At 43.9% G+C, this 25,479-nt stretch overlaps 1 protein-coding gene across 1 annotated transcript in view; it reads left to right on the forward strand.

Moving 5' to 3' along the window:
* The first annotated feature begins 9,180 nt into the window (after positions 1–9,180).
* Positions 9,181–25,479, forward strand: part of FRMD4B (FERM domain containing 4B) — a 168,610-nt gene continuing 152,311 nt past the window's right edge. Inside the window, exon 1 of the mRNA XM_066616285.1 lies at positions 9,181–9,342. Within this exon, the coding sequence (XP_066472382.1) occupies positions 9,181–9,342 (162 nt within the window). The remainder of the gene's footprint in view (positions 9,343–25,479) is intronic.

Here is a 25,479-nt window from a genome sequence, read left to right on the forward strand (position 1 = left end):
CTAAAGGAGGAATTAGACAACTGACAGCAAACCGCCCTGCCTACCCAGTTCAAAGAGTAGCCAGCAAAATATCATATGTTTTGAATTTATTTTGTTAATAACATTTGTACACTACCTTTCTCACTGATTTGCACAACACATTGTGAGTGTCTTACAGACTGAAGGTGGTTCACAAAAGCAAGTTGTGTTAAACTCATCTTTATTTCAAATGAGTTTTTACAATAATTGTTATACAAACACTTAGAACCCTTCACTCCACATGGAATCCTTCATGGCTTGGTCATCCTTTCTAGCATCTGGGTATACCTTCCAGGCTTCCAGGTTGGCCAAGCTGTTATGCTTAGTGCCCAATCTTATGCATATCTACTCAGATGTAAGTCCCATTATAATCAATGGGGTTTACTCCCAGGAAAGTGTGGATAGGATTGTAGCCTTAGGGTGCAATCCTAACTTGCACTGGAAACAGGCAGGCCAATGGGCATCCAGTACAAGTTTTGGGCAGTTTGTGGCTCACCCCAAGGTAAGGGGGAACTTTTCCCCTTCCGCCAGGGAGAGCCACTGCAGCCCTAATGGGGCTACTTGAATCTACGCCACCTAAATCGGCAACACAAATCCAAGCAACCTGGGAATGTTCCAGGCTGCCTGGGAACAGGATCAGGATCTGGCATAATTGCCAGATCCTGGCCCCACCTCCTGCTCCCCACCCACTTGCCCATGGTCCTGGCCACCTTCTGCCCTCTCCCCACCCATTCACTGGCCTATCTCTTAAATTTTAGCTGTATATTGCTATAGCTTTTAAGTTCAGCTTTGTAAAGACATTTTTTTAAAATAAGTAATGAAACTTGCAAGTATCTTAAACAAAGGGCAGCTTCTATTGCAATTCACATTTAGAAACTGGTATTTCCAAATCCGTCCTTGGAGAACCACCTACTCTTGTGAAAATGGTGTGTCTATGTGCTTTTCTTTCCACCCTGGTATGAAGAGAGATTCTGTTGCATGAAAGTTAAAAACAAATAAACATAAAATAACACTATTGGTTAACTTCTGTTTATATAATAATAAAGACCAGACTATCTTAGAGCATACTATAATTCCCTACTCTACCTAATAAAATACAAAACCAGATTGGCCATGATCTGTCTGTTGGAGAATGAGAGGCAATTGCTCAGAGCTCTTGGCATCATGAGTCAGGCATGCACTTTCTCAGAAATAGGAAGAGATGCTTTAAAAGGTGGAAAGGAGTAGAAATAGAATAAGCCTTGTCCAATCCCCCAGATCCCCCCTAAGTTATAGTCAGTTTATCCAATGGACGGGTGCAAGCAAAACTCAACAGGAGTCCACTGAGTCTTTGGTGGCCCATTGTTCTATGGGGCCAGGTGCACATGCTCTCTGACTTATGGAGGTCCAAGTTACAGGTGGCTGAACTGGCACTTTGGTGGCACTGCAGTAATTCTTTGTTGGTGCTTCTGAACCAGCGCAATAGCACTGGGCTGGCAGGAACCTGTCCTCTGTTTCATGCCTCTGCAGCATTAAAACTGGGTTTTGTGAAAGTAGACATGTCAAATCATATCTGTCTGAATGTGATCTGCCTGTGTGCTCTACTTATGAGCAAACCAATCTGCTTATCAAGAAATTTGACTTCAGTGTTTAAAGATGCATAAAGTATTAAACTACATGCTTTTGTTGTTCCCAACTGAACATAGCAACTTGTTCAGTGCTTGATACCGACTACAGAAGGTTCATATTGCACATAGTTAAAAATGAATTGTATCTAAATTGAGTGTATACCTGTCCTGAACATTCACAATAGACCGATTACCTGATAAGGCAGTGGTTCTTGAACTTTTTAGCTTCAGGGCCCATTTTTTAGAATGATGGTCTGTTGGGACCCACCAGAAGTGATGTCATCAACCTGGAAGTGATATAATGGCCAGAAGTGACGTCATTAAGCAGGAAAATTTTTAATACAACCAAAATGACAAAATCAAATCAATTAGTAAGTACAATAAGTATTTAAAAAAATATTTTTTTTTTCAAAAAGAAGAACTCTCCTAACCTTCCCAAGCAGTTGCTGCTCTGTTTAAAAAAAAATTCCCCAAACATCCCAAAGACTGCAATCCTAGCCACACTTACCTGGGAGTAAGCCCCATTGACTATCATCATTAAAAGCATGTACTTAGTAGCTTGTAAAAATACAGGTCTGTAACATTTCCCCAAATGCAGTCACATACTATAGTAGCATGAAGTCTAATATATTAAAAATAGAATACACCTTGAAATTAATAGGGACATGCCTGAAATGTCCTGCAACCCTCCTCATGTGTCCTGACCCACAGTTTGAGAAACACTATGATAAGACACTGTGAGAACGCTTCGTTTCTAAAGAGAGCAGTAAGCGGGAGGAGATAACTTATTGTGGGGTAAGCTGAATGTGTGAACTATGATTCATATCTGCAGTAATTAGCAGTGGCATCACTAAGCCAGGGCGAGGGGGGTAGGTTGCAAGGCTCAAGGGGGTGTGTCAACCTCTCTTGGTGATCTTTGGGCCCAGTGCTATATATATACACTATATATTCAGGCATCCTATTATATCAATGGGGCTTACTCCCAGGTAAGTGTCTATAGAATTGCAGCCTCACTTTGCTATAGAAACTGTTTTGTAAACTTCTGCTGCTGTTGTTAAAAAGTGTAATATAAACAGTCTCCATAAATTAATAACAATGATAATATAGCTTACAACATTGATTTAAAATAGAATATAAAATCAATTAGTAGCTACAAAAAAAAACCTCATAATAATACTTGCTTTATATTTTGAGGGGGTAGGGGAGAAGTCATATTGCCCAGCATTTCACAGATATAAATAGGAACATTCCTATATAAGCATGAATGGGGATGGGACAGTCTGGCAGCTCCCTTTGAACTTCATCCCTAGCTTTTTCCTTGGCTAAAGTTCTGAAAACTCAAATGACATACAAAGCTACATGTAGCACCTGCCTGCATTTATCTTCAAAATGCTACATGCTTTTACAGTTCCTCCCATTGATCTCCTTTCCCCCCCTGCAGAATCCAGACATGGTTATAGTAAGCCTTTAGGTGTCACACTGGTTTCTTCCCTGCTGCTTCATGTAAGATACCAATCGTAAAATGAGAGACACAGAAAACTTTGCTCTCGGTAGTTCTTTCAAGGCTCATTTGTCAAAAAATGTGAGTGACCAGAGTCACAGCTAAATAATCCTTTGTAACATGTACCTAAAATATCTACAAGTAGGTTAATTTTACCTGGACAACCTAATTAAACCTCTTGTTTCCCACCCAATTCTAGTGATTAGTTCATTACTTTGTGGAACATGTGCCCCACCCTCATCTGACCAGTCTGGGTTGGGAGATGGCACTGGACTCTGGCACTTAGGCTGGATCCCAATCCCCATCCTCAGCTGGTTGGCCCAACCTGGGCTGCTCTGATTTGCATCAGTTATTTTGTTGCTGCAAATCTGAGTAACCACATAGGGCTGGCTGCAGCGCAACACAGTGTAAGGGGGGTTTATTCCCTTTACTCCGACTTTTGCCATAGCCAGCCCCAGCCCCACGCTGGATACAGGCAGGCAAGCTAGCCTGCCTGTCCCAGTGCGGTTTGGATTGGACTGCCCAGCATGAGTAACCATAGCCAGATCAATCTGAAACAGAATTGGGCACAGGTGGTGCTCTGGGCTGATGCTTGGGAAAGGTGCTCCTAGAATGGGGTTGTTTGATGCAATATCAGTGGTTACCTGAGCAAACTATAAGCAGAAGAAAAGGGGAACATGACAGGTCTGTGACCTAGCTTATTATAGCCAACATCCCCATAGAGGACAGCAGAGGCCATTGTAGGGTGAACTCATCAAGGACCATTCTTGTGTGTATGATGACCCTATTGTTTTGTACCCTGAGGAGGGTGTGGCAGAGGACTCCCTGAGTGTTGGAGAGGCCTGGGCGTTAATGACTATACCACTCCCTACTGAATTATGAAGTGGGTGAGGGAAGCCAAGGTTGAAAGCACTTTTTTTGTGATCACTAATCACATTCTGTATAGCTAACAAGGAGTATTAGTATTGGCAACCTTCAGTCTCGAAAGACTATGGTATCGCGCTCTGAAAGGTGGTTCTGGCACAGCGTCTAGTGTGGCTGAAAAGGCCAATCCGGGAGTGACAATCCCTTCCACACCGGGAGCAAGTGCAGTCTGTCCCTGGTCTGTCTCCCTGGCTATGGGCCTTCCTTCTTTGCCTCTTTGCCTCAGACTGTTGGCAAAGTGTCTCTTCAAACTGGGAAAGGCCATGCTGCACAGCCTGCCTCCAAGCGGGCCGCTCAGAGGCCAGGGTTTCCCACTTGTTGAGGTCCATCCCTAAGGCCTTCAGATCCCTCTTGCAGATGTCCTTGTATCGCAGCTGTGGTCTACCTGTAGGGCGCTTTCCTTGCACGAGTTCTCCATAGAGGAGATCCTTTGGGATCCGGCCATCATCCATTCTCACGACATGACCAAGCCAACGCAGGCGTCTCTGTTTCAGCAGTGAATACATGCTAGGGATTCCAGCACGTTCCAGGACTGTGTTGTTTGGAACTTTGTCCTGCCAGGTGATGCCGAGGATGCGTCGGAGGCAGCGCATGTGGAAAGCGCTCAGTTTCCTCTCCTGTTGTGAGCGAAGAGTCCATGACTCGCTGCAGTACAGAAGTGTACTCAGGACGCAAGCTCTGTAGACCTGGATCTTGGTATGTTCCGTCAGCTTCTTGTTGGACCAGACTCTCTTTGTGAGTCTGGAAAACGTGGTAGCTGCTTTACCGATGCGCTTGTTTAGCTCGGTATCGAGAGAAAGAGTGTCGGAGATCGTTGAGCCAAGGTACACAAAGTCATGGACAACCTCCAGTTCATGCTCAGAGATTGTAATGCAGGGAGGTGACAAGGAGTGCAGCATTAGAATTCATACCTGCAAAACTGTACAGTATATTGAGATTCAGAGTAGGAATTCCTAACATTCTTTTGATAGGCAGGCAGAAAGAGGCATCCTGATTGGCCATGACAGCTAAAAATACCAGGAGCCTTGCCTTTCATCTGACCACTGATCATTAGGGGTGGACAATCTTCAAACTTGTAGGATCTATATTATCTTTAACTACAACCTCAGGTCTGTCACTCTTGAGTCAGGTGCAAAATGTGGTTTAGGGATCAGAACCAATTCGTGACTGTACCCCATGAGCCACACACTGGGAAAACCTGCATATATAAGGGTGAATATACAGTTAGACCCTTGTTATTTGTGAGGGTTCTGTTCCTGGAACGGAAATACCAAATTTCGCATGCAACACAAAATTTGGGGTCCACCAAGCTCCGAATGCGACCAGAGCCTGCCTCTGGAAGGCTCAGGTGGGCCAGGTCTGGCTCCACGCAGGTCCTGGGGACCTGTATTGAGCCAGATTCACAGATAGAAATTCCACGAATAAACAGGTTCCACCTGTACATCTGAGTTGTTACAAATTAGTAGGGGTGTGTTTTTCAGTGGTGACGAAATAAAAACATATAACTGTGCTTTCTGCGCTTCTCAAACAAACAAAAAACATAAATCTGCAAAAAATAAATTGGGAAATTTGCTAAAAAATAAATAATGGGCTGGACTGGTGGGGGTGCATGGGTAACGACTGCGACTGCATCTGCTGACACTATATCACCTAACTTGTAAAGTGATTAAAATTTATAATTATAATTTATAAAAATGTACAGTTTTAGAATAAAAACACATAACACTACTTACGCACTTTTCCATCTTGGGGAAAAAACAAAATCTTTGAAAAAAAAATTAAAATGCTTAAGAACACCTCTACAAATCAGGTATCCTAACATTAAAGTCTAAAACTGGCCAGCAGAGTTGCACAAAAGTTCAGGGCACCGGCATCCAATTAATGCTCTTACAGTATAGGTGAGGAACACTGAGAGATAATCAATGAGTGCAAGGTCAGCCTTGGTAAAGAGTTTGCTTTGTTTGCAATCTAAGTTGCTGCTGTTAAACTTTTGGGATGAAACCCTTGGCAATCTACTCCAAATCACCCAGTAGCTCCCAATCTGTTTTTGCTATCCCATCCTGGTTATTAATTATATTTCCTGCAACCCTAGTCTAACTTAGAAAGTGGCTACAACTTTTTGTATATAAAAAAGGTTTAACAATTTGAGGGCAATGTACATTTAGGGCCCAATCCTATCCAACTTTCCAGCACCAGTGCAGCTGCAATGCAGCCCCAGTGCAAGGGAACAAATGTTCCCATACCTTAAGGAGGCCTCTGTGACTGTCTCCCCACCACAGGATGCAGCGCATGCCTCATTAGCACAGATGCACTGGCATTGGAAAGTTGGATAGGATTGGGCCCTAAGTTGCTTGTTTAAAGAAAGCTGTTAACCCAGATCATTTCCCCTTACTACCATGAGCCTCTTTGTTTTTTTTAAAATTTAAATAGCAAGCTGATTTGATAGAAGAGTGAACTATCATGACTCTTGATCCAACTTTTTTGCTCAGGCAAACAAGTGGCAAAGATTAAGCTCAGGCATTTGGGACAACCACTGGGCTCAGACTGTTTACCAAATTTTCTTCAGTTTTTCATGGGTTGGCAGTCTTGTAACATCACCAGGGTCCAATCCAAAAATATCATTTTTTTGGATATGACCTAGCAACCCTAAAGGCAACGGTTTCTGAATACATGGCTAGAAGAACAAGTTGGTCCAGTGCAGTTACTTCCATCTTGCCTCAATAGTAGTGGTAGTAGCAGCAGGAGCAGCTGGAAAAGATGACAAAATAAGAGATTTAGAAATTGAAGTTCAGCATCTCTTGGGAAAGAAAATTACACAATCCCAGTAGTGATCAGAGCACTAGGCACAGCTCCAAGTGTTTGGGGAAAACATCTGGGCAATAATAGGATAGATCTGGCATAGATGGGATAACAACCGGATAGCTGCAAAAAACCACACTACTAGGAACATGCCAAATACTGTGACAGTACTTCACTAGCTCCTAAATTCTTGGCTATAATTCAAACTGAGAGTCCAAAAAATGCCAGTCCAAACTCCTGGTGCACTATGAATGTTTTTATCATCATCATCAATATTTTTGTAATTTCCGCAATCCTGAGACTGAGGTGTAAGAAGGACCACCAATTATTGTAATCAAGGGAACAGAACATTTCCATTTATTCCCATTCATCACCTGTTCTGTGCTTCCTTGATCCCCTTTTTCTTAGCTGTAAATATCAAAGTTTTGTATTCAGGTCTGTCACTGAAAATAACCTCTTGGCTCACATGCACCAGTGTGAGTAGTGTCGTAATTAAGTGATGCAGTTCTTCCCTGGTTTGCCTCTGACCTCTGCCAGGAACTTACCAGGTGGTCTTGGGGAAGCCACTCCCTCTCAGCCTCAGTCTTTCCTATCTACAGTATGGGCATAATCTCACTAACCTTACAGGTAGAGTTGTTTGTTTCCTGTGAGTAAGACAGAGTCACAGCCTAAGTCTTACCAAACACAATGGGCTTACTTCCAAATAAAACAAATAACACTGTTTTCGAACTCTTACTTGCAGGGTTTTTATAATGACCCCATCAAGATAATATGCATGACGGGCTTTAAATGTACAGAAAGTGCCTTGAAAATACTAAGCAGTATTATGTAAGCAAATGATGAAGCTGTGTGCGAAAATTCAGAGGGATTTGACTATATCAGATCACAACTTAATGCCAGTATCCCTCCACACTTCCATGCCTTGCCAACCCATTCCCTTGTTCTTGTACTGCTGCTGCTGTCATGCAGCAATGTCCTGGGGCATTTGGTGGGCCGCTGTGAGATACAGGAAGCTGGACTAGATGGGCCTATGGCCTGATCCAGTGGGGCTGTTCTTATGTTCACACTGCACTTTCACCAGTGTATAGCTTTTTATACCCTTCCATGTTAAGGTGCACCTGCTCTTCTATACACTGGTGGAAGGTAGAGGCACTCTGTCCTCCATTGTGCCTGGTCACCCGGCCTGCAGGACATTGAACAGGGACAGTGACTCTGGGGCTCTCTCGGGGCATCTGACGGTGTTTGACTGGGGGAGGGGCTTTTTTGACTTGAACCATCTTCCTCGGGATTCAGTGCCAGCTTGTTGGCGTGTCGCCCAGGACAGGCTTGTAGCGCGAAAGGCTGCAGTTCTCTTGCGGGCTACTCTTCGCGCCTGTTTCTCGGGTGCGCCGGTGGGAGGCTGTGCCTGCTGCGCCAGGCGCTTCTGGGGGCCTTTGTCCCGTTGCCCCTGCGCTGGGAGAGGACTGCAGTTCCTGGAACGGGGGCTCGCAGCTCCCTTTCAGCCCCAAAGGCTGATAGCCCCAGGCGCCTCTCTGTGGCGATGAGTTGCGCGCCAAAGCAGTTGGGGAGGGAGAGAGGGAGGCGCAGCAGCCCAAGGAGCGCGCCCGGGGATGGAGGGCTCTCTCCACATTGTGGGAAAGGGAGGCAGTGAAAGGGGTCTTGGGGGTGGGGGGAGTGTGTGTGTGTGTGTGGACTCCCTCTGGTCTGCACAAAACGGCGACCCTTGTGTTTCTCTCCAGGCGCGCGTAACGAGGTCCTGCAGGGACTCCAGTGTGTGCGCGCGCCGTGCGCCCTCCCCGGCTCCCTGCGTGCCCGTTTCCATGTCGAAGTGTTGGAGGGGGGAGCAGAGCGCGTTGAGTCACTGAGAGGAATGACTCTTCGTGGTCTCTGTTTAGTTTTATTTCCCCCCCCCCCCGCGTGGAGCTGAGGTGATTGTCCGGGGGGGGGGGCAGGCAGGCAGGCAGGCGAGCGCGCGCAACAGAAGTGGGTTAAACGTTTAATTAGAAGTGGTGACGGCGCAGCTTAGGGGAGCTTTGTCTAAGCTGTTAAGAAGGACAGGCTGCTGGGGCAGCCTCTCGCCGGGGCTGAGCTGCAGCACTTGGCCGCGCTTCAAGCGGCGCCGGCGAGGCCGCCCAAGAAGGGAGAGTGAAAGGGGAGTTTGTGCGCGCCTCGCTTGACCCTGGGCGGCGGCGGCAGCAGCGGCGCGCCCTCCTCGCCCCCCTTTCCCGCCCCATAGAAAATGAGCCTGCTCGCACAGAGGTGGCCTTGTGAAGGGGACTAGCGCACCCCAGGCAGGACGCGTGGCGCGCAGAGCAGAGGCGAGGCGAGGCCATGGCTTCGGTGTTCATGTGCGGAGTGGAGGACCTGCTGTTCAGCGGCAGCCGCTTGGTGTGGAACTTGACCGTCTCGACGCTGCGCAGGTGGTACACGCAGCGGGTGCGGGGATGCCACCAGGCGCTGAGGACCTGGTGTGGCATCAGGGACGTTTATCAGGTAAAGGAAGCCGCAGCCAGCCCCCTCTGGCCGCTTTTCAGGCTTCGCATCGCCCTCTTCTCTTCTCCCCCCCCCCCCAAGAAGAAAATCCAGCTAGAGCTAACCCCTACTAAGCCACCTGTGGGATGCTCTTCAGTGGAGTGCCAGGCAAGGCTTTCTGTGCCAGAGCAGGGTTAGGAGTACACATTTGGATTCTTTGTGAGCCACACAAAAACTAGTAGGAAGGGCAGTGTGGAAGTCCATGGTGGTGGTGGTGATGATGATGATATTTCTGATCCTGGGAATGTTGGGTTTGGTGCATCTGCCTTTTCATTAAGAGACTTTCAGGGAATCCCTGCTGGACCAGCGTTGCTTAAAACCATTAATCAGGATTGATTGCTCTTTCCATCCCCACCACATGCTTTTAAATCCAATGAGGTTAATTCAGTATCTGCCCTTCATGTCTGTCAGAAGTAGGCAGGCAAAGCATGAAATGGTGCAAAAGGACCAGCTTCCTACATCTTCCGGGTTGCTCTTTTCTCTCTCCCTTTGCTCTCTTTTCTGGATGAGTTTATTTTAAAATGTGCCATATGCTTGTAGTTTGATTCTGGTGCGGAGAGGAGGATAAAACAGTGCATTGAAAAAACTGTTATTCCAGCAGCTCCTTCCTCCCTTCTTTACCCCATATATACTTGGTTTACAAACTATACTGGAAGTACTGTTGATTATGCCTTGTGTTCCACTGTGCTTGGCTTTAAAACTAACTCATTAAAGAAACCGGGTGTTTTAAGTCCACAAGGCTAATATTGGCATCTGACACTCCCCCCCCCCCCACCATATGTAATTTCCACATGAAAGCACTGTTCCATGCCTCGGGGGAATATTTTTGAAATATTTAGCTTGCTGTTATGGGTTGTGTATGTGCAGTTTTAAAAGAGAGTGCATGAATGGTTTAGAGAACCATCTAGATTCGCCTGAGGTTATACTATTCTTAACATATGGCCAGCAATGTGTATAGTGGCCTAGCTTGGATTCCAGTCAGATAAGGGAATCTACTTGGAAGTTCTCTTTTCCTTGGAATCCATTAGACTTTATCTGACTCAATGAATACATTTCCTTCCAGAACTTAGAACTAGCTCTAATTTGAATAGACTGTCAAAATGACCACCAGGGATAGTTCTGTCCTCTGTACCTGTCCTGCTGTTGTGAGGTGTATATGGCATTTTTGAGGTTGTCGTGATGTCCATGGTGATACTGAGATCAGCCAGCTCCGGTGGGCCATCAGAGGGCCTAGCTGGCCAAGTCAACACTGAACCCTCAAATTGGTAGCAGCAGTTCCACAAAGTACATCAGCAGTGGACACAGGAGGGACCTTGATGCAGGATTTTGCATGGGTACCAGCAACTTGGTGCTTGCACGAATGATACCTACCTTGCAGTTATCTTCACAACAGTCCAGTTACAACTAGAACTTAATGTTTAGGGGTACCAAGTGAGGGAGGTTTGAAGTCTGATCTCCCGTACTCAACTGCCAAGTGGATGAGTTGTTTGGGGGGAAGGGGAGTGGCTGCCACAGTCTTCACTTGTAGCAGCGTTGAGGACTGTATCTTTGAATTAGTTCTTTTGTAAAGTTGTCAATTGATTAGAAGAAAAACCCAATCATTGTTTGATGTCTGTATCAGTTACCAGAACATGTTAATGTAAACACTAACAATTTTGCCCTGGTTTCCAGGTTTTTTTCCACAGTTGGAGCCTTTTGAGTAAAAGCCAGTTTTATTTTTCACTTACTGCGTAGTAAGTGAAAAATAATGTTGACGTATGAGTACTAGGTCACCAGTTTGCTGAATTCAGTCACTGCACACTGCTTCAAGACACAGCTGCATGTATGGTGTATGTATGTTCATGATTCCTTCATTGCCATCCCCCAAAAGATCCATTGAGATGAGGGAGGCAGCCTAGGTGGTGTCAAAACAATGTGACACTTCAGCTGTGAAAATTGTACTCACACCCACTTTTCTTTGTGGTGTGGCTTCCTGATTTGACCTAGAACATGCTCCTGAGTTTGCCTAGGATACTAAAATTTTCAGCCCAAACTTCTTGCACAATGTTACTTAACTTGGAAAAAATTGCAAGAGATCTCCCTGTGCATTCTCAAGGCCCAGGATAACACAACTCTAGAACACAATGTACTGTATACTCCCTTGAGCTTCATACAGTGGAGCAGACTGATTATTGGGGGACTCTTTGATTTTGTTCTATTAACCCTGTAGTAAAGGAACTGTTTTCATTTTGTTCAACATGCAATCCCCTCTTAGAGTTTTGCTTGGCCCCTGTGAGCAGCATAAATTTAGGGGCCTTAGTTGCCTGTTGATGATGATGATGATGATGATGATGATATTAATAAACTTTATTTATACCCCGCCCTTCTCCCCAAAGGGACCCAGGGCGGGTTGTTGATCTTTGGCTTGGACATCAAAGTATGATTATTCCATGTAGCCAAACTATATTGTATTGTGCTTCTGGCATTGAAGTTTTTGAGCATCCCAAATGTTTGGAGAACAAAACTGTATGATGTGTTTGTCATTTCTTTGAAGAGAAAATGATCCGTTTTGGTTGGTACTGAAACTTTGCACAAGGTCTAGGGATACTAGTTTCTGGGACATACTAACAACAGAAAGAGAGAGCCTGGGAAATAGGACAGGGAGACCAAAGGCAAGAGTAGGCAGTCTACTAAGGAGCAAAAACCCAGGGGAAAGTGTTACCGGCAGTCCTTTTTTAAAACACATACATGCACAGGGGAAAAACAATTGTGTAATCGTATAACGGTATAATTCAGTGGTGTAATGAAGACAAGGGTGGAGGTGCACAAAAGTTTATATAGTGTTCCAAAATTAAAGGGAGGGTTCAGACTGGATGTAACTTAATTTGTTCACACGCACCAGTCTATACAGGGGGAACTTTACAGCTAACTATCACTAATAGTGGAGCTCTGGGGAAAGCAGTTAGGAGGAAGAGAGAAGAATACCTTAGAAGGAGAAGGGACAGAGCAAAGAAGGGGAAAAATCTGAGGGGAAAAGGAATGTAGAGGGGAAAAGAGATGTAGAGTGATTAGATGGGCTTCCCATGGAAACTTTGGGGAGGAGAAGGAAGCATTTGGGGTGCTGGGAAGAAGGGAAATGGGGAGAGTTAGTGGGTTGATTGACTTCACAAGAGGCAAAAGACACAGAAGGATAGTGGGGATTTGGTGGGTTTTTTACAAGGATGCACGATGGACCGAAGTTATGTGTCCTGTTTCGGTGAGGCTTGAGAATGTTTAGCAGCAGAGGTCATGGCAGCAAGGGTCTGATCAAGCAATTCTCCTTGGACAAAGAGGCATCTCAAAGACAGAAAGAGGGCTATGAAGCAAGCTCTTGACACTAAGAGGGAGCAGGACTAAGGAACCAAGCTGTCTTTCTTGAGATGATTTGTAGGATCATCTAGGAGATGATTTGTAGGATGTTTTGGGAGAGAGAAATGACCCAGAAGTTTAGGTGATGAGCCTGTGATGCCTCCATAGCTTCAGTCATGTTCAGAGAGAGCAGAAAGGGAGTTGCATGGTGTTATCAACCTGTGCTGGAATGGGGGGTGATTTGAAGCAGCACTGGTAGGCTATGACTCCACAGACTAACAGCAAGGCAGGATGCCATGGGCACAGGCAGAACAAGCAACAGAGCAAACAACACAAGTCTCTGAAGCCTGGGTTTTTATAGGTTTTCACCTCATAGAATCGTATGGGATTCTTGGATGGGGTGACTCAATCCTCTCTTGCTAATGGGGGACCCCTGCTGGGTTCTGCCTTTTCCCACCCCGTAGAGGGGCTGGTAACTAGGTGGATGAGTTCAGTCATGGGGCTCATGAGGACCATTGGAAGTATGAACTCTTTTGTCTTACAAAGGTTGTTTTTACCAGACTTGGGAGTCCAGGGAGGTGGCTGTAGTCACAAGGTAACAAATAAGCCATCCCAGTAAGATTTGGAGCTGGATGGCTTCATCTGCGTTTTGGAGTAGTGAAAATTTCTCCTTCCCTTTGGGAAGGGGCCCAAAATAAACTTTGTACACCCTGATAAAATTCTGCTTAGAGACCCTGATCTGCCCTCTAGGGGAGTGCCAGCAATCCCAGGGTAGTTTGAGCTGTAGGGTTTAGGGGATTGGACAAGGGGTTTGTCCATTCCTACAAGGGAATTGGACAAGTTTCTGGAGGAAAAATCCATTGTGGGTTACAAGCCTTGATGTTTATGTGCAACCTCCTGATTTTAGAAATGGGCTATGTCAGAATGCCAGATGCAAGGGAGGGCACCAGGATGCAGGTCTCTTGTAATCTGGTGTGCTCTCTGGGGCATCTGGTGGGCTGCTGTGAGATACAGGAAGCTGGACTAGATGGGCCTATGGCCTGATCCAGTGGGGCTGTTCTTATGTTCTTATGAGCCTTTGAAGGGCATCCATATAAGCCCCTGAAAGTATTGTAAGGGAAAGACAAGTGAGTAGAGACTGAGCCTTCCATACCACCCTCCTTTTCTTTTCTGTGCCCTTCCTGAAACATAGACTTCAGATAGCAGCAGCACTTGCCTTCATCATTTTAAGGGCTCGTGCTAAAGCTACTCTGTTCCCTTTATTTTTCAACATAGAACTACCCCTTTGGGATGAGAGGGTCGAGGTGCCCACAACATGTTTAGATGCATGTCTCTTGCATACCTTGAATGAAAGAAGATAATCTGAAATAACATATTGATCAGATTATGTACCATTGGGTAGGTGAAGGAGAAGGAATTTGAGGAAAATAACAAAGATAAGAGAGTGAGTCAAGGAGTGGTTAATAAGAGATGAGCAGGGAGAAGTGGGAGCTGAACTTCACTGGCTAACCAGCCTGTGTTATGGATACAGGCAGCTAGTAGCTTTATGTTGTATCTTGACCTTCTTGGAGTCCTTTTTAAGACAATGTGGGCACAATCCTAACCAGGTCTACTCAGAAGTAAATTCTATTTTGTTCAATGGGGCTTACTCTCGGGAAAGTGTGGTTAGGATTGCAGCCTGTGTCAGTTTGATTTAATGTTTGCGTAAAGAATGATCAAGAACCTCATTCAAATATTCTCACAGCCCTTGCTCTCTAGACATTAAACTGCCATGAAATTTTTCCATTTTTCTCAATTCCCCAGTACTCTCCAGTTCTAGCTGCATTAACACATTGGTCTCCTGCAGGGTTTAGAAGAAGAAAGAGGTGATGAGACTGCCTTTATCGCTGTTATGACCAATCTCCTACACCTGCCTGCTTGCATACTGCATCTGCTCCACTGAAATAAATGGGAATACCTTTTCCTACAGAAGCTCCATTTGCACATCAAATGTCATCAAGTGCATATTGGTTCAGTACTGGCGCTCAGGCTTCAATCCTATAGAAACGTGCTCAGGATTAATTTATTTGGTTCAGTGGGGCTTATTTCCCACTGACTAGATATGCATAGTTGTATATCTCTACACTCTTTTTACTTCACTCTACCTATCTACAACTTGTGCAATGTCAACAGCCATTCCTAATACAGATACTGTAGTTACAGCTATGGAAAATGTTCATCACTTCTCTTTTACTTTTTTAAAACTTGTCTTCCTAATGCTGCAGCTAAAACTATACCTGTCTTACGGCATTCATGTTTGCCACCTTTGGAGTGCTGACTGCCATTTTAGTGTTACATCACATGTATGTGGACCAAACGGGTAGAAGACCCCAGGATATGGTACAGGATAAGATCACCATGTCAATTAACTGAGCATTGACAGATAACCTTTATTGTATTTGGAAGTGATGGCAATATGACCTCAAATTTTGTCCCAAATACTCCGTACAAGATCTCGCAAAACTATCTTGGAAGGTGCTGATGGAAGTGTTGGCACCGGAGATCTTTGCATTTCCAGCAGGATCCTTTGCAAGCTAAAAAGAGCTAATAGAATAAGATTTGGCTGAAATCCCAAATAAAGCTTGAAGTTTAGAAGTTTCCAAGAATGTGATCCTGTTGTATTGAAGGTCAAATTCCTAAGGGTTTAAATAAATGCCAAATTTTCCCATGTTTAACTACTGTGGGATGTTCCTCTCACATTTAGTGACAGTTGTATTTGTTCACTATTCATGTTTCATTCTCTGATTTCTACAGCTCTACACCATTCTGCTCATTTTTTGCTTAGTGTGTATATGTCTATCCCATAACAAGTCAGGAAAAACTATTTTTATAAACAGAAATGTGACTCAAGGCATAAGTGGTGGTGACACGTTCATCCTCAGAGATGGTGATTCAAATCCTTTGCTCCTTTATACCAAGAACCTGCCTTGGCTCATAGTTTAAAAATTGCTTGGGTTAAAATATTGAAACATTGATGCAGGTACTAAACTTTTGGTGGTAAGGGTATGACATGTCGATGGTATGGCTAAGATGGACAGCCCAATCCTTTTGGGCTTCCCTGCTAGTGGAACTAGTGTTCCACCAGCACTGGCAGCCATAAAGAGCATTTTGCCAGAGTACCAGCAGGACAGCTGAAGCCTTCCCATGTGCATTGTCACTGTACTGGCTGTCCACTGGAGCAGATAAGCCAGCATAGGAGGTGGGTGTAGGTGGGGAGGGCAGAATGCGGGCAGGGAATTGGCAAACCTGGGCAGGGAGGAGGAGGAATGGGGCAAGGAGGCTGCACAATGCTGCTGGTGAAGGTGCATTCCTGATCTTGTCCTCCTCTTCCACAGCCTCCCCATCCCTTTTCTTCCAATTGTGTCAGCAGAATTGCTGGCCCAGGTCCAAAGAGACCATTGCAGGATGGGAGGCTTACAGAATGGAAAGGAGGTTTAAACCCCCTTTTCCTTAAGACGCCTCCTGTTCTTCCCCCTCTCTCGCTGGATACAGTGTGTATCTTTTTCAGCACAGCTGCACTGCCAGGGGTGGGTGGGGAGGATAGGTTTGGACCATAAGAAAAAGTGAAGGGGAGGAAAGTAAGATGATATCTTGAGCTAATATGGACATATGGAGCTGCCTTGTACGGAGTCAGGCCATTGTCCCTCCGGCTCCATATTAACTATTCATTAGCAGTAGCTTTCAAGGACATTGAGTATAATCTTTTCAGCGTTGCCACCTGATGCCTTGTAACTAGAGATACTAGGACTTGACCCTAGAACTTTCAAGTGCAAAGTGTGTGCTCTAAACTGAGCTATGACTCCTCTCCCAACAACCTACCTTTGTTTTATGAACAGTTGAGGTTTCCTTAAATGGAAACTTATACTGATGCTTCTGGGACAGTCCCTGACTGTTTCCCCTGACTGACTGGGGATCTCAGTAGGTGTCATTTGGGGATCCTACACAGCCCTATTATCTGGAAGACTTTAACTGTAGCTTGTCTTTGGACAAAGCATTCCCTTCACCCTTGAGTCATGGTTATTTTTTGATCAATAAACCACCAACAATGTATGTACATTGTGAAAAAGATGCTGAGTCTCTTCTTAAAAATAAATTCAGTTTTGCCAAAACAAAGCAAAAAACTTTTGCAACTATGCCAGTGTCTGCTGTTTACATAAATAAATGACAAAAATACTTGAAATGTTCCCCTTACACCCTCATGCTGGACTGATATGGGGCAGAGTCGGGATGTATAAAATACACTGTTTAAAATATTTCATTGGAGGAGTAAAAATATTTTCAGAGAAGTCAAAATGTCTGCTGTTATGTGTTAGTCAGTCAAAATGTCAGTGTTAAGGTTTGTTGAAGACTGACCTGAAACTACTGAAATTGAACAAGTGTAGCATGTAGAAAGGGTGGAGAGAGTTTATTCTTTTATCAGGAAGGTTGTTTCTTCTAGGTCAGGTAAGAAAGTGCTGACCAAGTACTTTAGCATAATGCATAAGTTTGGCCCAGTACATGAACTGCTAACTTGGGATAGAGAAATAAAGAAGGAAATGGGTAATTTCAGTTTCCTCTCATTCGGATCTAGTGAGCTTGGGAACCTGGACTATTAATATTTCCTGTACTGCTACCCACCCTGGATGAATTTTACAAAATATTGTGCAAAAAAAAAAAAAAAAAAAAAAAAAGTTGGTGGGGAGGTCTTTATAGTCTTTCCAGATAGAAAATGGAGCCCATTCAAGACAATGGGCAAAGGGGATCTTTTACAAATTTCTCCTTACCAAAGGAGAACTCTGGGACTGCCCCCCCTCCCCGGTTGGATGTTCCACAAGCTCTGGTAGCACAGCAGCATTGCCTTGTGGTGGGGAGTTGATAAGACTGGGCTGTCAAGCTTGTTCTGTTTATTTTTTTTAAAATGGGCGTTATTCATACAGATTTGGTGGTCTTTGTTTTCTTTCTTTTCAGTGGGTGAACCATTCTAACACATTCTGAAATAATGAAAATGTAGTGAAATCTATCCTACCCATTGACGGTTAAATTTTAATTTTCCTTATAACTATTTCAGCCAGGCATATTTCCACTTCAGCTTGTGAAATATGTTTTGCTTCTGGACAAAAAAGCGAAACTGAGTGAAATAACACTTTGTATTGCCCCTCCTTTTCCATTTCTGAGCAAATTTTATTTCCAGCCTGTGGATTTCATCTCATTTCCTCCTTGGTCCACCATATGCCAATTTCCAAACAGTGTGCCCTTATTCACTAGCTATGGGTGTGTATGTATATATAAATTTTCTGTGCTGATGTGTTTTCATGTGAAGTTTCATATGCAGCTAACGGAGCTCTTGGATTTTTTAAAATTGAGCTCTCTTAATACAATTCAGTAAACATCTTCTTGAAAAATAAATACATTTATAGAATACCGTGTTCCAAATATCCAGTGGCATAAACAATGGCTGAGAGATTGAACTATGAACTGGGACTTCCCTGGTTCAAATCTCACTTCTGCCATGAACTCTTAGGTAAACTGTTAGGTAGTCTTAGGTAAACTGTTTTGTCTCAACTTTAGCTGTGACATAAGGATAATGGTTATTATCTTACAGGACTGTTGTAAGAATTCCTTCTAGAGTAGGTTATTACACATGAAGCACTTTGCAGATTCGCAAGGCACTATATAAATGTTAAATAGTAGATTAAAATGTATGTGTTCCATCCCACCTATAGGTAGATGCCATTTGAATGCACTTACTTACAAGTTCCAGTCTCCTCTCTCCCCACCAAATTCTGTCTACCTACCCACCCACTCTTTGCTGGTTTATTGACACCAGGGCTCTTTTCTAGGCCACTGTGGCCTCTCACAGAAGGTCGTCACATACTTGACAAGCTTGTTTGACAGCCCCAAGTTCTTAGATGTGCAGAAGGGGCCAAGACTGACACTTGTATTCAGTGAGTGACAGTCCTTCCAAATCTCAATCCAACTGTTTAGCCTCTAGAAAGTATGGAATGTACAGATTCAATCTTGTGGTGAGCAGGCATGTCTCTTTCTCGAGGCATTTCTCATAGATTCATTTAGCATCCTATATGTTCATTTCCTCTAAGGATCAATTTCCCAGGTTCAGATCTAGCTCCTAGACTCCAACTTTTCCATACTTGAGACTCAGAGAAGTGGATTTGCTTCTTTCTTTGTGTGGATGGTGTTGATCTTCAAATTCTGCACTTTTCCCCTCAGAATAAGTACAACTGTGTAAAATATAATTCCATTAAAATTCAAATTAACCACATATGTAAATTAAATCATTACAAATTCTGACATGTCATAGCCAATTCAAATAGAGGTTGGGGGGGGCGAGGAAGGCAAATTTGATGTGGAAGGAGAAATGTGGAGGAGATGAAGGAAAAAGAGGTGCAGGGGAAAAGAGCCTCAGAGGAGGGAAGGAGAAGCAGAAATGTGGGAGAAGAGACAAGAGGACCTAACTTGGTGTGGTTTTGTGAAACAAAAGAACAAGAATAATCTTTTCCGTTTCTGGCAAGCCACCTGAAGGTAGAGCTCCTTAACTTGCACTGGCCAGAAAACCCAAAACCTATTAGCAAGAGCCTTAGTAGAGCCCCTGGAAACAGAACGAGAAGTATATCAGAGAGGCTGGAAATAGGAGGAGATTGGGGAGGAGGCAGTGGAGGTACTCAGGACACCTTTTTCTTTTTCCCCTTCTCTTTCTACAGCATCACTGGAAAACAGCGTGGCTCATAGCAGCAGCAGCAGCAGTTGTACCCTACCTCAAACAGCAGTTGGGCTTTGGCTCTGCCTGCATTTTTCTTGTGGATAAAAGAAAGGAGATGGATGCTGAGCAAAGCTAAATCTTGGTAACATGTCCTTGATAACAACTCTGTCATCTCTGTCACAAGGGAGACTGGTTATGTAATGAAGCATCAAATAAGAGAGATACAAGCACAGAAGCTAAGGAGTAGGGATATGTCAGATTTGGGGAACAAAAGGGGTAGTTCAAGGAAGTGAACAACTTTCCTGAGCCATCATTCTTGCTCCCCCCTTATCTCTCTCTCTCTCTCTCTCTCTCTCTCTGTGTGTGTGTGTGTGTGTGTGTGTGTGTGTGTGTGTGTGTGTGTGTCCCCTAATCAATGTAAAGCTCCAGCTTTACTTGACCTGTAACTCAGTGCCATTTAAAACAAGTAATAAGGGCTTCTTACTGAAGCAGTCCTACCCAGTCAGGGATCACATAGGCAGCATGATTGCAAGTCTTTGTTACACAGCCAATTGAATTTGACTGCATAGTAATGGCCCATAACTGAATTGGAGTGAAATGAGGAAGCACTGACATCATTCTCAAATACTTCCTGATGACACCACACAGCTAAACGGATTTGACTAGGTGATGACATCATGAGCTGTGATCCCTATTTTGGCTTAGCCTTATTTTAGGTTGGGGTGTAAAACTATTTCCACAGGTTTCTTGGGAATGCTGCTAAATGCATCATCCACGTATAGCTAATGAAGTGTGAATCCTTCAGCAATAGTGACGTTTCCTATGCTAGTTGAGCCCCAGTGCTAATGGTCCCTCAGATTTCCTCTTTAAATGTTGGTTGATAGTCTCTTATCTTTAGCTATGCATTCAGAACTCCAGCTATGTTAGAATAGTACTGCACCAGTTTTGTTTGCTGATTTTGCTGAACCCACATGCTACATTTTAACTGTGAAGATTACTGTGTTGTAATTAGTCACTAGCAGTTCCACTGATCTCCTGTACAGATGGAGGTGGTCACACTCTCAGTTATTGCAAAGAGGATAATGCTGGTACTGGGATAAATGATCTTTAACCCCTATAGGCTCATATGGCCACTTTTCTCTGTTTGCTACTGCTTATTCAGATCAGTATTTCAACTTCAATGTATGGATTACTTCATTGTATCAAGACTTCTTTTAAGGAAAAATACCATTTCTTGGGTGAAACTATTAAATGTTCTCAAGAGGAATTGAGAAATAACATTACAAGTCTCCTACCAAAATGTTAATTCAACATTTTGTTGCTCAGCCTGAGAACAGCTTTGCCCCTTGGGAACATTCTTGGAAATACCTAAGGTGACTTCCACAAATAAGACACATAAAAAAACCTGTCAATATTGACAAAGAACAGCCTAGAAAAGTGACGCCTGAGGGGGGGGCATGATTGAGACATACAAAATTATTCAGGGGATGGACAGAGTGGATAGGGAGATGCTCTTTACACTCTCACATAACACCAGAACCAGGGGACATCCACTAAAATTGAGTGTTGGGAGAGTTAGAACAGACAAGAGAAAATATTTCTTTACACAGCATGTGGTTGGTCTGTGGAACTCCTTGCCACAGGATGTGGTGACGGCATCTGGCCTGGACGCCTTTAAAAAGGGATTGGACAAGTTTCTGGAGAAAAAATCCATTACAGGGTACAAGCCATGATGTGTATGCGCAACCTCCTGATTTTAGAAATGGGCTATGTCAGAATGCCAGATGCAAGGGAGGGCACCAGGATGAGGTCTCTTGTTATCTGGTGTGCTCCCTGGGGCATTTGGTGGGCTGCTGTGAGATACAGGAAGCTGGACTAGATGGGCCTATGGCCTGATCCAGTGGGGCTGTTCTTATGTAAGTCTGAAGATACATTTGGGGTACAATCCCAGTTGCATCAATGTTATCCGTCGTCTTAGCCCTGCAATCCCTAGTGGTGAGAGCTGGTTTGTGATTGTACATTTACAGAGTTCAGAGAATACTAGGTGTGTGTTGACCACATGTGTCCATTCCTTTGCTGTGGATATTCCATCCCTTTGAAGCTGGGGTTTATACTGTACTTCATTCCACCTCTGATCTAATTAAACATTAATCTTTGAATTACTACTGGCATGGTGAAATGATTTTGTCTCATTAATCCAACATAGTGAATGTTTTTATGGTGACATCTGTTATGTATAATGTTAAGAACCTACCTCCTGCAATATGCATGAACCTGCCAGTTCTCTGTGTGGACAAAGCAGCAAAGTGCTTCCTCTGATTCGTCAGATAACTACAACCCAGTCCAGTGCAACTCCCCTGGCACCGATGTAGTTGCGGTAGTGTGGCATGTGCTGCATGGAAGTTTCAAACTGAGAAGATGTCCTTGAGGCAAGGGATCATGTATACCCTTGTCCCAGGGTAAGCCTTTGCTGGCCCACTGGAACTACTTGGACCTGCTGATCCAACTTGCTGCTGGTGCAACTCCAAGTAGGTCCAGGTAGGTGAATAGAAGCCAGGAACAGTAGGATATCAACAGAGCTGCTGCTGCTGATACTACCCCCTTCATGGCCTCAATGCACACCCCTCCCTGCCCCAGTCTCTGACCTGTTTCTCTTCCTCCCCATTCCTCCCACCCACCTACCCCTACACTGACTTAACCAGCTTTGGGACTTCTCTGGTGGGTGCTGCCATGCAGTTGTAGCCAAACTACACAGGATGGCCTGTCATGTTTTTGTGGCTGCAGTAAAGCACTCTGCAGTACACATTCAGTGAGGCAGTGGCTCAAAAGCATTGGGCCCTTAGACACTTAAAGCAAAGTTTACACTTTTGACATAATGTAGCACAGAGTTCTTGTGACTGCACAACTTGTGACTGCACAACTTCAGGTTGGCTATTCTTCCCCTCCCCATCAGAAATTCCCTTCCAATAGATTGGGAGTAAACTGAAAAAAATAAAGGAGCTGCTACTATAGCCAATGAAATTAATGCTTGGTCTTTGTCACCCTTTTTAACTGACAATTTTTTTTTCAGAATCTCATCTGATAGTTTAGGGAGGGAGAGTTTAAGGGTTGAGGAGATGTTCTAAAAAAACCAATGCCTGGCAGCCAAAGTGACCAGATGTCCTCTTTTTTTTTTTTCCCAGGACATGTCCTCTCTTTTTCGCCTCATGTCCTGGAAAGGAAATTAATTATCCCTAAGAGCAGGTCCCTGCAGGCAGTGCATAGCCTTCTTGCAATTAATAAATTATATGTAATACAGTTTTAAATTTAGTAAGTAATATTGTGTTCAAATTAACACAATTAATTTGTGTTAATTTACATTAACACAATTAACACATGAAATGTCTACATGAGTGTTGTCAGCTTTGATTTTGTCCTACATGTTTCTTGATGTCCTACATTTTGGAGTGCCTTGTCCTCTGTTGCAGTTATGACATCTGGTTCCCTGCAGGCAGCTTCATTCAATAAACCCTAAGAAAGACCTCTGTTTCACCTATTTCCACCACTGCCACTGTAAACATAGTCCTATATTGGGGTGGGAGGGAATGTTCATGAAATCCCATAACTCTCCAGTTGTTGTTGTTATAATTAACAGTGTTTATATACCACTTTTTCAACAAAAGTTCACAAAGCGGTTTACAGAAAAAAATCAAATAACAATGGCTCCCTGTCCCAAAAGGGCTCACAATCTAAAAAGGTGCAAGTCTGCAGACAGCCACTAGAAAAGTCACTGCTGGGGTTAGGTGGGCCAGTTACTCTCCTGCTACATGAAAGAGGAGCACCCACTGGTAAATTGCCTCTTAACCATAAAATGCCTCTTGTTATCTTGTCTGATCTTGGAAGCTAAGCAGGGTCAGGCTTGGTTAGTACTTGGATGGGAGACCACCTGGGAATACCGGGTGCTGTAGGCTTATACCATAGTCTTTCGAGACTGAAGGTCGCCAACCAGTAATAGTGCCTCTTGTTATAAAATAACTTTCCATTTTTCCACCTCCTCTCCAAGGCAGTTTGCATAAAATCATGTTTTTGTGTTTATTTATGAAAGTAAAACAAAGAGCAGAAACAAAACATTAGGATTAAAGCAGAACTAATAATCAGCAGCTGGGGGGGTTAACTTACCATCTTAAAAGACAGCAGAGATAGAACTAACCTACCTTTTCTGAGGAGGGTATTCTCAGGGAAGCACTATGACTGAGAAGACCCTGTGTCACCTCTGAAGGCAGTTACTTCGAGCAGGATCCCAGTTCAGATTTTTGGTCATCATCTTATCAGAATTTGCTATCCAGTGTTAAATATCAGCTGTCACCACAGGAGGGTGCAGTTATAAGAAATAGTCACCAATAAAAATAGATGAAGTTCATGCTAGGCTAACTTTAGCTGTGTCAACAAAGGAGGTAGGGAAGTGCTTTTGTTTGCAAGTTTTCTTGTTTTTGGAAGACTATCATTGCTGTGACAGTTGTTCACTTCATGCCCTTTCAAACACAAGTCATCTTGTGTGGGAGGAAAATGCAATTTTGCTGACTTCATTCCCCCCCCCAATGCTCTGCATGTATACTTATGCACTGTATTAAGAGAGCGAAATAAATTTTCCAATATTGTGCACACATTGCAGGTAGATGTTTGTCTAAGAGTCTTGGAGATATTAATTCTGTAATGAGTGGGTGTATATGAGGCTGAGAAATTGGTTTGACAGCCTTTCAATGTAGTCCAGTGCTTAATGCTATATTTCAATCAGGGTGGGTTGTCACCTGTTTAGGGTAGAAGTTTCCCAAGGCTAGGTACTGCTAATGTAGGTGATGCTGAGTTCTAAGATTGTCACAGTGATTCTCAAATATTGTATATTACGATATGGATTGAATTAAGGCAGTCATTTTCAACCACTGTGCCATGGCACACTGGTGTGCCACAAGTGGTCCACAGGTGTGCCACAGGAATTTGGGGGGAGGTCATTTATTAGTAGGGCCAATAGGGAATGTGAACCCCCCACTGGCAGCATGGTGTGCCTTGTCTATTGTCAAAAACCTGATGGTGTGCCTTGACAATTTTAGTGCCTTGTCAGTGTGCCATGACATGAAAAGGGTTGAAAATCACTGAATTAAAGTCTCGGGTCTTAAAGCAGCTTGTGTAGTAACTGCTTCACTGGTCATTTTGGTGGTCTCTTAAATTAGACTTCCCTTGGTTCTTAGAATGACTAACAAGTTTCCAAACAAATAGCTGAATAAATGTTATTATGTAGAAGTAAAGATAACTAATCTTTTAGCTCAGTGCTTCAAAATTCCAATGGGCAAAGTGCAAGCTGCCTGACTCCAAATAATCTAGTCAGTGAAAGGCTCTGGTAGAGAAGAGGTTCCGGTATCAAGACTTCTGCAGTGCTAGCTGGTTCTCTATGGGCACAATCCTAACCAATTTTCCAGCACTGACCTAGCCGCGTTGCAGACCCAAGATAAGGTAACAAACATACCCTTACCATGAGGAGGCCTCCTTGACTGCCTCCCCACTATAGGATGCAGTGCACGCCGCATTGGTACAGCTATATCAGTGCTGGAAAGTTGGTTAGGAATGCGCCCTATGTATGGTTGGACAGGCACTATATCAATAACCTTTTCTCTACAGTAGTGATGGCACTGTTGAGAAATGCCTAGTCCTGATTGAGTTCTATCGCTTTATGTGGCAGATGGCAGGAAAGTGGTGATTGCCATTGACCATATGAACCTACCAACACACTCAGATAAATATTGGAGAGTATGCTTTGTGTTTCTCCACTGAGATTGACAAATGGGTACCAAAGATAACTAGTTAAAAGGCACTAACTAGACATTTCCAGTTATCACCCAAACTGTGAAACATCATCCCAGAAGAGCCCCACTGGGCCTCAGCACTGCTTCTCTCTTGGCAAGCTGTGGGGATGGGGTTATTTTAGCAAGCGTGTGGGCCATGTGTATGTTTGAGATTCAGCTGCAACTTTGCCATTTTTGTTTTGCCATGTTCGCTTATTT

Source organism: Tiliqua scincoides, chromosome 2, assembly GCF_035046505.1.
Source record: "Tiliqua scincoides isolate rTilSci1 chromosome 2, rTilSci1.hap2, whole genome shotgun sequence".
NCBI lineage: Eukaryota > Metazoa > Chordata > Lepidosauria > Squamata > Scincidae > Tiliqua > Tiliqua scincoides.